At 38.3% G+C, this 18,227-nt stretch overlaps 1 protein-coding gene across 1 annotated transcript in view; it reads left to right on the top strand.

The window, feature by feature from the left end:
* SKOR2 (SKI family transcriptional corepressor 2) overlaps window positions 1-16,407 on the top strand; it is a 43,552-nt gene extending 27,145 nt beyond the window's left edge. Inside the window, exons 6-8 of the mRNA XM_017529683.2 lie at window positions 2,793-2,860; window positions 10,655-10,720; window positions 15,690-16,407. Coding sequence (XP_017385172.1) covers window positions 2,793-2,860; window positions 10,655-10,717 — 131 coding nt within the window. The 3' untranslated portion in view covers window positions 10,718-10,720; window positions 15,690-16,407. The remainder of the gene's footprint in view (window positions 1-2,792; window positions 2,861-10,654; window positions 10,721-15,689) is intronic.
* Window positions 16,408-18,227: the final 1,820 nt, after the last annotated feature.

Consider the following 18,227-nt stretch of genomic DNA (forward strand, 5'->3'; position numbering starts at 1 on the left):
AAAAAAAAAAAAAAAAGAAAGAAAAAAGAAAAAAATTTTTTTGTGACAAAATAACTGATTTGAAGCCAGGTCGGCTTCCCACAGCCCCTCCTTCCTAATTCATCTCAGTTTATCACTCTAGTCAGAGGTATCTTGGATCCCTACAGACAGAGGAAAGTATTCTCCTTCATAGAGGGAGAGCTGCTTGCCATGTGCTCCAGTGTCTGGAACCACACTGATCTTCTTGGAGGCCTTTCGGCCAGAGTGCAGGGCCAAGTGTTAGAACCAGGGCAGTTTGTGGAGGGCTGGTTCCCCTGTTACCCTGTGCCCTTTGACCCACCTCTAGAGCATCCAGACTTGGTGGGGGAGGGTGCCAGTTCCTTACATGGTACCTTACACCTAATTGTCATTGGTGTAAATCAAAATCTTTCCCTCCCTTCTCCTGCACAGGAAGGTCAGGTGGGTACGTGGAGCCCAGTCAAATCAGCTTATTTTGTCATCAAAAAAATTTCTTTTTTTTGGGAGAGGGTGGAACAGAGTCTCACTCTGTCACCCAGACTGGAGTGCAATGGTGCAATCTCAGCTCTCTGCAGCCTTGACTTCCCAGCCTCTGGTGATTCTCCTACCTCAGCCTCCTGAATAGCTGGGACTACAGATGTGCACCACCATGCCCAGCTAATATTTTGTATTTTTAATAGAGACAGGGTTGCCCAGGCTGGTCTCAGACTCCTAGGCTCAAGCAGTTCTCCTGCCTCAGCCTCCCAAAGGACTGGGATTATAGGTATGAGCCACCACGTTTGGCCTGTCATCAAATCTTAAAATGCTAGAGCAAGAAAAGAACTGAAAGACCCTATTATTCCACACCTTTGTTTCTTTAGATAAAGGCCTGAGGCTCTAGAGTGAAGTAGTTACTATAGGTGGCAGAATCTCAACCTGCTGATGGATAATTCTGTGTGTTTTCACTCCTCATTTATTAGCTAGCCCCTGCTGTGTGCCAGGCACTGTGGTGGCCTTGAAAATTTAAAGGAGTCTAAATGTATCTTCCTGCCCTCTAAGAACTCAACTGTTTAGCAGGGAGACAGATGGATAAGAAGTAATCATAGCATGTGTTATGGATGCGTTAATAGAGGTATGGACAGTGTGCTAAAGAAAAAAAAAAAAAAAAAAAGCAGGGATAAATAATTCTGGTGGAGAGGCTGCAGAATTGGAAAAGACTTCCTGGAGGAGGTAACATTTGAACTGGATTTTAAAGAAAAGGCAGCTGTTTGCTGCAAGGGCAAGATCACAGCAGGGGTGAAGGCACAGAGGCTGGAAGTACAATGCACATTTGAGGGCTGGAGAGTGGTTGGTGGCTGGTGGGGTGCAGGGGTTTCCTCTGTGCCCTCTGCTGCAGCCAGCTGAGCCATATGCGGTTCCCCTCTCCTCCTTCCATGGCTTTATGTAGAATGCTGTTCTCCACGTGTCTGCTCAAGCCACTCTTCCCTCCAATGCTCCCAGAATAAATGAGGGCTCCTCCCTCAATCTTTGCATGGCACCACGTACTTCCCTCTATTACAGTGACTTTGACATCAAAATCAGAGGTGACAGTAGGGATTGGGTCTTTTTTAAAAAATAAATTAGAACACATGTTTGGGGTTGGATAAGAAATTCAAATAGTATGAAAGGGTAGAGTTGAAAAAAATAAAAAGAACAAAGTCTTTTCATCTCTAAGTACCCAGGGTCTCATGAGTGGTAAAGGATTTACTATCTTGAGTGATGGAAAGCCATTCCATCACTTTTCTTTTTAAGCAGGAAATTAAAAGTATTTGGAGAGGAAGGGACTGGAGGCCAGGTGGTCAGCTGGAAAATGATCCTGGGATGAGGTGCTTGCATGTGGGAGGTAACTAGCAAAGAGGGGAGGGGATGAAGGTAGAACACATAGGACTCACACAGTAGTTGGCTGTAGAGATGAAAGGAAGAGAAGAAAGGATAATGATGAAGTTTCTGGTTTCCTCAAGCTGCTGCCCTATCAACCACAAATTCAATATGAAATCGTGCTAATTTCTCCTTCAATGAAGAAAAAGGCAAAGTTAGTCAAGTCCACACTTTTAAAAAGATCACACGGAGAAGATGTAACACGAAACTGTGCATTTGGCAGTCATTATTTTTTCTACTGCAATAAATATGATCAATATGTAGAACAGCAAAAATATTTTGCATGACAATATCTCTTAAAGTTCTCCCCTCAGATTAAGGTAAGGTCTATAGAAAGGCACTGGGACAAAGAAGGGCCATAAAATAAGGCTGATCCCAGGGTGACAGAGTTTGCTGCATTGGTGAGTCAGGCCGAAGTACTTTCATAGGAGTGAGATGAGCTGCAGTGACGCCAGGCAGGCATTTTTCACAGACCTATATCTTATTCACCCAGAAGGTATTATGTATAGGAAGGGCAGCATTTGCTATGCTCAGCTCTGTCTGAGGTCTGCCCCACTCACTCGTGCAGGACTTCTGGAGACAGTGGAAGCGCTCAATACCTATGATTTGCACAAGTATGCAAAGGTTAAAGAACATGATTGTGTGGGATGTTTCTGTGTAATTATATGCAAGAGATTATACTAGATGGAATATGAGATACTGTAAAATGTAAGACATACTCAGAATTTACCGTCTAGTCTGATTATAGAATGTTGAAAACATTCTTCAAACAAGCATTTAATTTGCCTACAAAAAAAGACTTAAAAGTAGGGGCTGTCCGTGGGACTGTCAATGATGTTTTTACTAGATAAACTAAAAGATTTTATACTTAATCTTTCTCTATCTCTCTCTCCTACCAGATAATTTTCAGGATCAGATGAAAAGGGAACTAGCCTACCGAGAAGAAATGGTGCAACAGTTACAAATTGTAAGATGCATTTCCACTTAAAAATAAATGCAACTTGATTGGTTTGTTTTCAGACTACCCAATATGTATGAAACTGTTCATGTTTTTGCATGAAATCCTTTCGTCCACTTACCTCTCAGCTGGCTTAGATGCTAATTACCAAGAGATTTACTTAGACACAGGATAAACAGATGTGGCAGTATGTTTCCTCTAAATGTAACTACCTACCATGTGTTAATAGACAGATGTGTAAATTATCGCTGTGGGTAAACCAAAGGTACCTGCATTTTCTTCCATTGTGCAAACTTCCAAACACAACACTGGGCTATACTAGGAGCTCCGTGAAGGGCAACTGTCTTCCATCCGCTCCTCCATTCACTACCCACACCTGAGCCAGGCCCTCCACTACCAATAAAACACAATTAATTAGCACAATTAATCAATTAAACTCACTTGAAGGATGATGAAACAAATGATTTCCAAATGAAACATATTACTCTACCCTAATCATTTCTAAAATTGGACACTAAGATCTATTCATATGGAAAAAACAGGAAGATGTCTGATAAGTAAATGTAGTGGTTTTGTTTTGGGTTTTTGTTTGCTTTCTCAATATCTTGCCCTTTGTCACCATGTAGATACATCTAGTGTTATTCATTAGGGCTTTTAAAGCAGTCTCCCAAGCTTCCTTACTATCATGAGTGCAATGAGGAAAATTATTTCTGCTCAATATTTAGAAGGTATTTTTAATCACCTGGATAAAGACACATATTGATCCTTAGTGATATTCCCAGCATAATTATTATACTTCAGGTTGCCTGACATTTCTGTTCTGATCCGTACTGCCTTTCAGCCGTTAAGCATGGGTCCATGCGTATGTACCTGTCTTGTCTACAGAGCCAGATGTCTAGTTCTTTTGTCAGGATTATTTAAGAAAGGTAGTTATTAATGTTTCCATTCTTCATCGGACCAATCATGCAGTGTTAGTGGAGATTCCTAAGAGTCATTTTTGAAGCAATCGGTTTTCCTTGATCTAGCTCAAATGCTCATTAACAACTCTCAGTTCTGAAAACCACTACATAGGATGCAGCTTAAACAAGATTTTCTTCTCATGTTGGTTTTGTTTGCACCTAAATTTACTGAGGAGCAGAGGATTTTCATATTGATATAATAACAAATTTCCATTCTTAGCTTTTGATTCCATAAGAGCTGTAATTACTTGCTGTGAATATATTTATTGTTTTCTCTGTCTAAAGGAAAATTTTAAATAAAAGATTCAATGTGGAGGAATATAACATTTTAAGACCTTCCTTATTTTATACAAGACATCATTTTCAGGCTTTTATTATTATTTTTTGTTTGTTTTTTGTTTTTGTTTTTGTTTTGAGACAGGATCTCATTCTGCTGCACAGGCTGGAGTGCAGTGGTGCAGTCACAGCTAACTGCAGCCTCAAACTCCTGAGCTCCAGCAATCCTCCCACCTCAGCCTCCCAAGTAGCTGGAACTGCAGGTGTGCATCACCATGCCTGAGTAATTTTTTAATTTTTTGTAGAGACAGGGTCTTTCTGTGTTGCCCAGGCTGGTCTTAAACTCCTGGCCTCCAGTGATCCTTCCACCTGGGCCTCCTAAAGTGCTAAGATCACAGGCATGAATCACTGCACCTGGCCCATTTTCAGACTCTTAAAAGAAAAAAAATTGCCACAGGTGCAACAAAAAAAAATTGTGATTTCAGGGGGTAGTGGTAAGTATAGCAAAATGGGCATTAGGAAAGGAAGCAGTATTTCTTTTAGTGCCCCTATTTAAGGCCAGTTATGTAAACTTAATGTCTTAATTTTCTTTGGCATTTGGTTTCTTTAGTAAAAGAGGAAATTATATTGCATCTATGTAATAAGCAGGTAGGATTGATAGAGGAAAAAATGTCTCATGTCTTTTGAGATACTTGGTACATGGAAGATAAAAATTGGTATTACTAAATTATTTTATTGTACTGTATTACAAAATATTTTATCATGAGTATTCATCTATCTAGACAAATGTTGTTAATTCACATTCCTATAGATAGTAATCTATTCCTGGTAGCAAATTAAATAGTTTGGGAGAAGTGGAATTTCCCACCCCCATCCCCCTGCCCCTGTAGGTATCATATAATTCCTGACATACGCAAAAGTACATCCAGGGTAACAACATGAAAATTGGTGAAATCGACATAATTTGTCCCTCCTGCTTCTTCCCCTTTTTGTGTGTCCCCTACCATTAGATGCCTAGGGTTTTCATGCTGACTCCAGTACTTACCACAGTGTGCAGCATCAAACAGCTGTCTGTAAACATTTGTTGAATGAATCACCACCCGTGATGACCCTGACCCAACTCTGATACTCTCATACAGCAGTCCTCTTAATTCTTTTCCAGATTTCCCTGGCTTGGTCCTGATTTCCCCAAATGTTATTTTACAATAAGCAAATACTACTACCACAGCTCCTAAAGAAAGGAATACTAGTAAAATTGGGGGAGCTTCTGTATTACTCCACTGTTTGCACCTAACAGATATGAGCTTTAACATCTGTAACTTGGGATTAAGACCCATCCCATATAGTTCAGTGTCAGTTCCTCAACCACAAGGAATGGCTATAAGATTTAACCTAGTGCCTTGGTAGGGATATTATAAGGTGCAAGTGATTAATAAACACAAAATGTACATAAAAGCCATAAATTGCTATGCCAATGGAAGTAATCAATTTAATGGTGTGGCCTTTCTCAAAGTATTACCTACAAGAGTGGAGCTATTCAAGCCCTAGTAGCTAGATATATTTTTGTGCAGGAAGGACCCATGTTTGCATGATACTATTTGCTTTAGAATCGGGATTGCAGTTTCAATGTTACTTGAATAGAAATGTATCTTATTCCTTATTCAGCTTGATGTATTTGTCAAAGTCCCTGGGGGAAAATGTCTTTAGAAAATTCTATCTAAAGATTATCAAGAAATTGCAAAGTATCACAATTACTGGTTTTCTGAATATTTTAGTTGAATGATATTATTCATCAGTCAGTATGGTTGCATACTTTGTTTCCTGAAAACAGAACAGTGCACTCAAAATTATTTTATATTTAAAGTTTACAGAGCACATATTATGGAATAGGCTTTTTTTCTTGAGATGACATAAAAACCCACTCTATCTTGCAGTCATGGAGAATTCAAATATATTAAAACCATCATATTTTGTAATGATTCCCAAAGACCCACAATGCATTTATCCTATGTTGTTAAAAAGTGTTTCTCTTCAAAAAACTTATATCAAAAGCGTCTTGGGTATCATTGCCATAGAAAGAAAACTTATGAATTTCTTTGGCTCCTGCATTTTTAGATTCTCTGTTGACTATCATTTCTGCACCGTTGCTTCTTTTTCCCGTGTTAAATGTAAAGTTGCAATGACTACAGAGTCAAATGATTGACTCTCTTTGTGTCTTTATAAATGAATGTGCATTTATCTCAATGTGAGATTGAAAGCATGTGAGGAATTATTTAACATTTATACATGGCTTTAAGCTACCTTTCTTAAAAAAAAATCTCAACATTTGAGTATTGTGGTATTTAACATGGCTTGTATTAAAGTCCCCCACCCCTGCCCTGGGTTTTCAAGAGCTTATAGCATTTTTATGACTAAGCCACATTTAGTTATGCAAAACAAAGAAATATATTCCTATCATTATGAACCAAATACAAACGTTTTTAAATTTAGCATGTTTATGAAAATGTAAATATTTAGTGTAATAAAGGGTAAAGAATTTCTCATTCACAAATGAATTGTCATTCTAGGAAAAATTTATTCAATATTAAAAGCAAAGCTTATCAGTCCTTAGGATTAAGAAGCTGACTGAAGATTTTTATTCAGTGCATAACCTTTTGATTAAAGTTTCTCCAGGGACTGGAATATAATATCCTAGAACATGAGCTGATACTGTGATGATGTTTTGATAACCCTTTTCTTTCATTACAAATTTGGCAATAATTTATAAGCAAGTACATCTGTGTATAAGCTACTACTGTAGATTTGAAGACACCGCTCTTTTATTTTTTAGTCATAGTTCTTGAAGGACATCATGACGCTGCAACACAGGGCACTTGATAAATGGCTAGACCCAGATTCGCATTCTTAGAGCTTGTCAGATCGCTACCACAAGGCGTGTTGATTGGGAAAATGTGCTAGTCTTGAAGTGCCCTCTGCTGTTTTTCCATAACGCTGCAGGCACACACGGCTAGGGGAAACCGCTCTCAAAGTTCTTCATTAAAAGCCTCAATTAAAATAATGCTCAATCAATAGATTAAGGACTAATGTTTTGTTCACTGTGGACTTGTAAAACAGCAGTTTACAACTTCCTGATGGTGGGAGTGCAGTGCATCTTCACAGAGAATGGAGCGAGAGGTCTTTGCTGAAGGAGTGCTTGCTCTTTGGCAAGGACACAGCTCTTCAGTAAGATGGTCTTTTCTTGGAGGTTCTCCAGTATTCATTAGGATGGGAACTTGCCCAGATTTTTATTGTATCAACCTAGAGAGTTTGTAAATATATGTCTTACATCTTTATTTTTTTTTTAAAAAAAAGTAGATAAAACCATTACTGTTTTGCATTATATTTTTAGAAGAAGATCCCTGGACCACAAGATTTTGATTCTGTATCTAAATATACATCAAAAGGAGGTCCTTGCAAGTCAGGGGGGATTTAATGTAAGCCTGAACTTCCGTAGAAGCTGCCTTAAAATTCTCTAGCAGTAGACAGACTTTGGCTACTGTGTGTCTGTTTCCAATTATTGATCTACTGCTGTGCATCTTGACAGAGCTGCGTGTCCATTTCCAATTATTGATCTGCTGTGCACCTTGACCGTGCAATCAGTTGTTTTTTAGTTATGTAGCCTTTTTCTTCTCATCGTTCTCCTTTTGAGATGTTGACTGACCTGAATGTGTGAGCTCAGGTTAACTCTCTTGGCATAAACTAGGAAGTTACTTTTTTCTTTTCTTTTTTTCTTCTTCTTTTTTTTTTTTTTTTCTTTTTTTCTTTTTTCTTTTTTGTTAAAACCCCAGTTCTTTTGATCTGCTATAACCAAGTAAGTAATTTAAAATCACATAATACTTTAAATTTTTTTCTCCATGCCAATCTTGGCAATTTCCAAGCTGGTCAAAATGAAAAAAAAAAAAAGCTTTTGTAAGTCCTATTGTAGGAAATTTGCATGTAATAACTACTTTAAATCAAGCCTCTAAAATCCTGAGCTTCTGAGTTGCAGAGAATTTGCTGAGATGTCTGCAAGTCCCGTGTTGCATTTTATGGAATCTGAAGCACCATCAATTGTAAGAGGCACCATTACTTGATGAATCACAAAGAAAAAAGGTTTCAACCATAATACTAAGATACCATCAATTATAATACATCTAATTTCAGAAATGTTAAAATGTGAAGGGAGAAAGTGCATCTTGGAATCGGTGAAATACTGTAGTTTTCATGACCAACTGTCCATGCTACTATAATCTTTCTTTACCATTCTGAGTAAAATATGTGTCTCAGGTCAGTACTTTTTGCTTTTTATCTTTGTTGTTTTTTGGCTTAATTTCATTTTGTTTTAATGAAATACATTTAAAAAATCAACATTCTAGTAGGAATAATTCTTCACCCCAGTTTAAATTCCAGTCTGGATCCTTGGGATTCATATGTGCTTATTTGGAAATGTTCTTTTTTTCTGAGTCCTTTTTTTTCTTTTCCTTCTCAACTTCCTACCTTAATGAAATGCTGTTACTGCTTCTGAAAAAAAGAAAGAAGGCATTAACTTAGCTCTGAAAGTAAAACCTTTCAGGTGTGTTTCTTTGGATTAGGATGAGTAGTTTACTCCTTTAACGAGATGGCCCATGGTGATTTTACTTCTCTCTCCTAGTGGCTGGCATAGAATAGACACTTGTTAAATCTTTGTGGTGTCTAATCTTGACGATGAGGACTCGTTTTAAATATGACAATGGCACAGACACATTTTATTGGTAACTCCTTGTGCCCAAAAGTTTACACTGTTTGTTATCCTAAATAATAGAATTCCATTCCAGGTCTGTCATGTCATGCATCTAGAGAGGTGATCCATATGCTTTGACACATTGCAGCATACACCATAATGGAAAACCAAGATTCAAAGGGGTCTCTGTTAATAGCAGGTGTAGCATAACCTAGAGTGAAAAGAAGAGGTAACCGGAGTAGGTCCCTGTATAGTTGTCCTTGTCATAGTTATCCAGCTGATCTCAGCCCACATCCTAAAATACGAGATTAGGACACTGAACTTTTAATGTTACTGTATGAATCATTAATTTCAGTGCTGCTATCTATGCCTTTTATCAGCTATGTGCTTCTCTGATATGTTTATGTTGTAGTTGTATATGAAAATAGTGATATAGTTATTTTATTCTTATCCTTTTTATCCTGTTAAAAAGACTGTTTGTTCAACGACTGATTATTACAGTAAAATGGTCCAGCTCTTTTTAGCAACTAGCATCATTGTAGATTTATAACTCTTTCTCATTAATAAAAAAGGTTCATATGTGTGTACTGGTGGATCATGAGAGGAAAACACACATTATACTGGCAATGTGGGAAAATATATATATATATAAAACATTGCCTAATTGAATGAAAGTAATTTTATTTCCCTCACTGCTTTTAACAGCCATATTTCATGTTACATTGTAAAGGATGAATATTTCTTTACATGTAGAATAGACTCAAGTCTTTAGAGCCCTGAGTTTAGCCTTGTAATGATGAAGGTAGGTAGCATAAGGATAGAGCACCTTAACGGGGGTCAGCAGAGAGGCAAATCTAAATAATACATTGAGTCCAGTTTCAACCATTGGAATTTTCTAATGAAAAATAGCATAGCAACTGTGATCAGCTTTTATTCAAAACTTCAAGAGTACTTTTCAAGTTTATCCAGGTAGAATTCTCCAGGTCATATTTTCCATTCAGTGCAGTTATTTCTGATGCTTCTTTGTGTGTGTGTGAGAGAGATAGGGTCTTGCTCTGTCACCCAGGCTGGAGTTCAGTGGTACAATCATGGCTCACTGTAGCCTCAACCTTCTGGCTCAAGCGATCCTCCCACCTCAGTTTCCCAAGTAGCAAGTGTGTGCCACCACACTTGGCTAATTGTTTAATTTTTTGTAGGGACAGAGCCTCCCTCTGTTGCCCAAGCTGGTCTTGAACTCCTAGGCTCAAGCGATCCTCCCAAAGTGCTGAGATTACAGGTGTAAGCCACCTCACTCAGCCTCTGATGCATCTTATCAGTTATTGGGAATCTAACCAGAGTAATAGTTTGGGCTTAGTCTTACTTGTGATTTATAAGAATAGCATATGTTATAAAGAAATTATGTCTGTTATAAAGAAATTATTCTAATAAAATGAACAATTACATTAAACTAGTTTGTAAGCACATTCTTGTTTTATGATCTTGAACATACAACATTATAATTCAGTTTTTGTACCTAAATAAAATAGGATACCATATTATTAAAGGCAAATTTTAAAAAAACTTTAAAAAGGGAAATATCACATGTTAACCTCAGGGACTAGCTATAGCAGCAATCCAGTGTGATCACCTGTTCTGTCCTCACTGTACCTGTTAATAGGCCTTAAGGATGCTATACCCCAGAAGCCTCATACTGCTGAGCAGATGGAGACCTGCTTTTTCCAGGGAGGATCTATTGGCACTCAAATTGTTAGGCATGATGAAGGGTCTCCATTACACATCTGTCTCCAAATCTAGCTTACCTGGATGATGTTGCTTGTTTTTATCTTACAGATCCCCTATGCAGCAAGCTTGATCAGGAAAGAAAAGCTTGGCGCCCATCTCAGCAAAAGCTAAAAGGTAAGATCACCAGAGAAAAGAGATTTTCTTAACTCTCTGCATTGTTGTATGCTTGAACATATTCTTTATTGATGTGTTTGAAATAGCCCAAGGGACTGGTAAAGTTGCATCCTGTGTTTGAGTCAATATACCAATAAACTTCATTACGTCCGGGGTGGGATTTCCTAAATGAATGGCCAAGTACTTCTTATAAATTCCATGGAAAATTCCTATAACTAAAAATTCTGCATTCAGTCTGCAAAAGTGGTCTTCTTTCTGCTTTAAGGCTCTGTTCTTTAGGGTTCTGACACCCAAATTACTGTCCCAAGGAAATCGAAGCATCAGCAGTCATCCTCAGGGTATCTCATCTTCTCTGTCTCTCCTTTGCTTCCAAAAAGTGTGCCTGAAATCTGACTTTCAAAGAGTTACTGCAGGTGATGATATGAACAACTGGACACAACACAGACCTTTGAGACCTTCTGCTCTAGGAATAGTAACTCATCATTTCCTTAAACCAATAATAGTTTCTCTACAGCTGAAGCCAGGTTCAAGGTCATATCAGTTTAAAAGAAAATGGAAAAGACAATTAGTTTGGACTCTTAAGGAAAAGCAGACAGTGAAAATTCAATGGCTCTACTCATAACATGCCTAAACATTTGAAAAGCAACTTTTTGAGCCTATGGAAGAAGACATGTAATTATTAGAATTGTGGGAATGCAAAAACTAGGACATCGTTTCTGTAAGAATATATTGGGATGACCTAACAACTAGGATTGCTAAATCGGAAAAAGAACCTCAGATGCCAAAGGTAGCATTTGTTAGTGCTCATGGCCAGCTAGGACCACAGCCATTTATCAATTTGAAGCATTCCCATCAGAATGGCTCTTCTCACTCTTCCCCTCTGGAGCATATCTTCAACTCAACAGAATTTGTTGGCAAAAAGAACTGTGCATGTTCCTGGTTCCTTTTGTTCTTTCACCTCTCTTCTGCATATCACAAATTTCCTCTCTCAGGCTTAAATGACAACTTTTCTTGCATTATCTTTATTCATGGCGGTCTTCAGTATTTGCCTTAAATAATAATTATAATGGTACCTTTTATCAGGTGTTCAAAACCTTTCCAAGTCTTTCATTCATGTGCTTTCCCTTAATTTTACACATGGGGAACTGAGGTTTACAGATAAGAGATGTGATATTTTGTGTTCGTGTTGCAAAGCCAAGAAGAGATTCTGGGGGGCTCTGACTTTAGATCCAGTGCCTGCCTCTTCCTAACATATGCACTTATTCTTGGTGAGCAGATGATTCTGCAGCAGAGGTGCTCAGATAGTAAGTCATTCTGTTTCCATCTCTGTGAAGTTATTCACAAATGCACCTGTGAGTTTGGCTCTATTCTATATATTGAAGTCTTTTTATTAAGTCTGAAGTTGACTTTGGACAATTTCTCATTACAGTAGACCAGGTTTGCACCAGCAGTGTGAAATGAAAATTTTAAAACATTTAGATTCCAGTGAATTTTAACTAAGAATATCAAGATAATTAAGGCAAGAATGGTCCAAATTAATTCTGATAAACTCCATATGTATAATAGTTAAAAATGTCAAACTAATTTTCTTTCAAGAGAAAATATTAGAATGTTTTTTAAAATAACTGTCTTATTCAAAGTCTATAAATCATAAAGTCATACAAATTGTGAAGTTTACAAATCAAAACTCAGTGAATTGCACTCACCCAGGAACACATACACACACACACAATGAAATCAAAAACAAAAAGGAAACTCAGTGAATGTTCACGATGAGCTAACGTAGCTTTCCAGCCCCTGATAAAAGCCTTGTGCTCCTGTCCAGTTTCTCCCACCCGCTACCACCAACAATGGTAAATTTTTTGAACTTGCCTGTTTTTGAACTTTATATAAATGACATTGCATAGAATATTCTCTTGTGTCTGGCTTCCTTTTCTCAGCACTTGTGAGATTCATCCATTAGAATTGGGTTTTTGTTGTTTGTTTTTAGGCAGGGTCTCACTCTTCTGCCCAGACTGGAGTTGCAGTGACGTGGTTACAGCTCATTACAGCCTTGACCTCCCTGGCTCAAGCCATCCTCCTAGCTCGGCATTACAGGCGTGCATACCACCATGCCCAGCAATTTTTTTATTTTGTAAAGACAAGGTCTCCCTGTGTTTCCCAGGCTGGTCTCAAACTCCTGGACTCAAGCAATCCTCCTGCCTTGGTCCCACATATGGCTAGGTGGGAAAAAAAAAAAAAAAGATTGATTTGTGTTTAGTAACTAATGCTTCCTCCATGCTGATTTTGTTTCCTTCCATCCTTGCAGACAACAGGGATTTCTCTAAGTAGACCCTGGTGCTTTCAGAAGATTAGTGGTTACTTAAATGCTTAGCTAAATCAGCCAAGCAGAGAATCACGGCCGTATTGTTAGAGGCGGTCTCTGATTCTCAACATGCCAAGCCTGCAAGGAGTTACCCCAAGAGAGATTACAAAATAAAAATCATTACACCAAGGAGGAGAGACACATTCTGTCTTGCAGAGTGACCACAGCTTTCCAAATTAGGGACTGATGCATTAATGTCTTATGCAAGAGTGACCCTTAAGGTAGTATGCTGTGTTCATGCCACCCAGTGGATTCCAATATGACTATTAAGAGGAGGAAGCTTTTCAAAACCACAGGCAATCCACTTAATAAGCTGAACGAGTACTGCCACATATCACTGATCTGCAGATTTTTTTTTGTCCTACATTAGAACATAAGAAATTCCATGTTGACTCAAAATAAAGATCCACCAACGCCAATATACTTTAAGAGCAAAATTGTTGTTCTTAACGATATCAACCTCAAAATTTAGGCATATACACTGAATACTCTTAGCTTTCCCTTGATAATGCCTTAAAGATCCATTACCCATGGATTTATCTACACCTTTCTTCAATCTAAGCATAGTCCCCTTTGGGGCAATGAATTCCATTTGTTTAGCTACCAGCTGTTAAAATGTAGTTTATTTTATTTACCTTCAAACTACCTCCTAAAACAAGCCTATTAGATTAGACATTGTACCGCTCTTCATATTTGTCTCATTATGAGCTCATGAGTACAATGGAAAGGATTTGAAAAATACTTCAAAATGTTGCAGGCATTATCCTTTCTTCTGGGCCTGTTTTAACACCAGAATTATTCCCGATGGCCTTCCTTACATCTAGTTATTTCTGTGACCCACTTCCTGCACAGATAACCCAGCGTAAGCCATATGAAATCAGCTCCCAAATAAAAATGATATGGTAACACTTATTTAATTATTACTTTACATTCATTTTCTTCCAAACACATTTAAACATTTTGCAAATATCACTTGCGTAACTGGTTGAAACACCCACGCCTTTCACAGACAAGAATTAAACTATTTTACATAAGTAGGAAGCGAATCAGGGAAATGTCTTATTCATGGTCATACAGAAACTCATTGGCCAAACTGGAAATGATAATAATAATAATTTATTGAGCACTAACTATGCCAGATACTGGCTAAATACTTGCTGTGTTATCCTTACAATGCTGTAACATAGATCCTATTATTACCCCCACTTGATACTTAGAAACTGAGGCTCAGGGGAGCCACATAGTTCTCAGGGACAGATACAGGATTCAGTCCAGGTCTATTTGACCCTAACGCCATCTCCCTGCCTTCCTTGGGTCCTTGGGCTGGTGGTGAGGGAGACTGACTGCCAGATCTGATGCTATCTCCCTGTGTTATTTTGAGTAACATCATTTGATCTCTTTGAGTCTCACTCTTATCTATAAAGTGTGGATGGCTAAACCTGATCAAAATCTCTACTAGCTCTAAAATTTTGGCTGTCACTTTTGTGTGCCAATTTTCTGCCATATTCTCTCTCTTTTCCCAAAAAGGGGCCACTTTCATGAAAGCCAGCTCAAGACCACATATAACACCCAAGGGCATGACCTGCCTATATTTGCCTTATGTCTGTATTTTCTTCATCACTAATTGCTACATTGCATCTTTCTGAAGAGTCTGGAATATTATCTTTTTTTTTTTTTTTTGAATTTTAATTATATCTACCTCTTTGGTAAACTCTTAATTTTGGTTTGCTTCTGGAATAATTACTACAAAAGTTACAAGAAGACCCTTCAAAAAAAGGATGTTGGATTTTAGTTGAACATTCTATGTCTAATTTTTGTGTAGATAAAGAGCGGGAGTGGTACAATCATTTCTCTCATCTTTAGTCAGATATAAGAGATTCTTTTAAGACTCTCCGTAGAGAACAATGGTGCCCCCGCACTGTTCTAAAGACTTTATGTTGACTATGTTATTTAATCTTTGGAACAACCCTTGACGTAAGTACTCCTGCTTTCACCCCCCTATAGCTGAGAAGGCTGAAGAGCCAAGAGATGAGTAAGTTGGTCTGTGGTCTCACTGCTAGGAAGTCTCACTGCCAGGCTGGCTGGCTCTGCATTCCATACTTTGCCTGCTCTCCTCTGGTTTTAACCTAAAATCGTGGCCTAATTCACATCTTCTGTAATCAGTTATCAATATGCAGTTAATAACCAATCCAATTATTTTATTGATTTTGAATCACAAAACCTCCACTCATACTTCTGTGTTGTCCTGATACCCCACAACAAGAAAAATAAACATAACTGGGGCCATCCAATCAAAACCAACAGAGCAGCAGAGCCTGAAATTCTGTCTGCCCCTTTCATCGCAGCCTATTTTTGTCTTTGCCTAACAACAAACCCCAGCTTCTAAACCCAGCTAAATGGCTGTAGTGTAAAAAGGGCACAGCAAACCAGCACACTCTCATTTAATATTTCTGGTTTGGCTTGATGTCATTAGAGATATACAACCTGTGGTAGCAGACACTTTTCTTCTCCTAAGGAGGGTATACGAAATATTACTTTAAATGTTTTTAAATTATCAATTATATTATGCTCAGCTTTTCATTCTGTGCTTTTGTCTTATCCCAGGTGCACAGAACTACTTACTCTTGTTCTCTTGTAAGATACAGGCTGCCATGGAGCACTTCTGACCCGAATTAAAGACTGCAAATCGAAAGGGCTTGGGAATTAAATACAAACTCAGGTTCATGAGAACCTAAGGACAAGTGACCTCAAAACAGCATGGACAACCATGTAAAATAGACTGTAGCAGCCATTCATTAGTGGGGGGAGGGGGGAAGCCAATCAGAGCAGTCAATGCTTGTCGCATCTTTTGGTGGAACCAAAGTTCGAGTCTTTGTGTTTTTAAAGGACAGCTGAACCCAGAGCCTGGGAAGTGCTGTTAGCCAGCTGGGACGGGAAATCCACGGATGGTCCCAGGCAGTCTCAATGCTCCACACATGGAGAAAGCAACTCTACAAAACTGTCTCTTCCATTTGAAGAAGTGATTCTTGGTGGAAACAAAACACAAGACCCGTCCTGGGAGTGGGGATCCCGTTTCAACGGATGGGAAGGCATCAGCCGTACAAACCTGCTTTTCATAGCAAACTGGACAGAATTACATGTGGCCCCTTCCTCTCTGTACTTTGCCTGCTGTATGAATGAAGACTGTATTCCTCTGGAAATATTTTACAGTTTAATATTGAGTGTAATTAAGAATATAATCATGCTATCAAAAATGGTATTTAACTCTGTTGTAGTTTCTTTAACATTCATGTGGATAAAAAAGTCTATAATAAAAAAGCTATGAAGTAATAGTTGTGTTCATGTAGTTACATGCATATTTGCTTGGGGACAACTAAGAGAAATTCATACTTTTAAGAATTATTTTGGTATAAAAATGTTTGAATAAATTATTTTTGAAAACAGAATTCCTTCAAAAATGATTATTAAAGGCAAGCCAAGCCTTTGGTCATTAACAGCATCTGGACACCGCCCCCATTGTTTTAGGATCTTTGTATCGGTAAAGGAATGCTCTAAATTGCTACTAGATCTTCCAATAGTGTTGCTGATAGAGCCCTCTGTAGGCCTTCCTACTTACTGTGATGTTAAATCTAAATCCATGAGATCATATTATGTCCCAAAGTCTGCCTTTCAGAGAAGAGAGATAAATAGTGAACACTTTGCAGCCAAGATTACTAAGGTAATGTGGGTTGCACAGAAGTTCGCCTCCTAACCTAAGGTTGCCAAAGCCCATCCTAACTGAAAAAACATCTCACCATTGGCATCCCTCGGCAGATTTCAAAAGAACTTTCAGATACATGACCATGAGATTTAATACTTTTTCCCCACCAGCTTTGTTACCATGAACTATCCCAAGAAGCTTCACAATTTACCATTGAGATAAATGCTCTTATCTTGGCTGCGAGAATAAGAAATCAAAGGAGAGATACTCATTTGTGATCTTCTTCCCAGCTTATGAAGTATGAGAAGCTGCATTAGAGAAGGAATATAAACCAAGTCCCAGAGTCTGAAAACAGGTTCTCAGTGACCACTAGCAGAAACTAATATGAAGATGCTGTGACAAAGAGTTTTCTCTTTGAGCTGTTCTTCCAGGAGGGGCCTAGATGCAGGTATGAGTCCCACACAGGCCTTTGGACATGGTACATGATTCTAAAACTGGCAGTTGTGCTTAGGTGTGTAATTTGAGCAGTCAGGTAAGTGGAGAATTTTCTCCGATATAGGCATGAAATTACATAGGGATGGAAGCCCTGTGGCCCTTAGCTTTGTACTTTAAGCCAAGGATGTCAGAGGTGACAAAATCATCTGGAAGGTCACAAACCTGGCTTCATAACTAACCACCAGGGGACAGAAAAAGTCATTTTCTATAGAGTTCAATGCAAACTCCAGGACCAGAGCAAGAGCCGCTTGGCCCAGGAGTTCAGAGTTGGGAGGGAGAAGTAACTAACAGAGTTATAGATAAGTTAAAGGTCTTTGTCCTGCAGCTGCATCAACTGGCAGTGTAAACCAGCCTGAAATGTCATTCTTTTCTTTCCAATTGCAACTTTAAATATCTAAGAGTTATTAGTGTTAAAATATCAGCAAATGATTTTGTAGCAAGAGAGAAATAAGAACCCAGTAATTTGACCAGTATATCTGCAGCACTCTGGACTTACTAACCATGACATAGCTCTGCATTGAGTTCATGGCCAAGTTCAGTACAGAAAACCATTTTCCTCTGCTGCTAAGAATGTTAAAATTTCATTTGTGCCTTCTAGTTCTCTACCTAAATTCCAGATTCCAAAGAAGCCCAGCTATATATGTTTCTGAGTGCCAGGGGACTCCTGTTGGCCTTACTCCCATGGCTTAGGGTCGCTATTCCTTACAAGGACTAGAGCCTAAAAATCCTCTAAGTAACCATAAAGCTACATGCCAAAAACCACAAGCTTCAGAGAAAAAGTCAAGGAAATCACACATGTGATGTGGAAACATGTGACTTACCACATGTATTTTCTTATTAAGAATAGTGAACATCTTTTTCCTATTCTAGTAATATTTGTTGCTTTTAAGTTGGAACAAAAGAATTCTTCCCTAAAACTGGATATAATTTTGTTATCTGAGCTGCCT

Source organism: Cebus imitator, unplaced genomic scaffold (assembly GCF_001604975.1).
Source record: "Cebus imitator isolate Cc_AM_T3 unplaced genomic scaffold, Cebus_imitator-1.0 Scaffold60, whole genome shotgun sequence".
Taxonomy (NCBI): Eukaryota; Metazoa; Chordata; class Mammalia; order Primates; family Cebidae; genus Cebus; species Cebus imitator.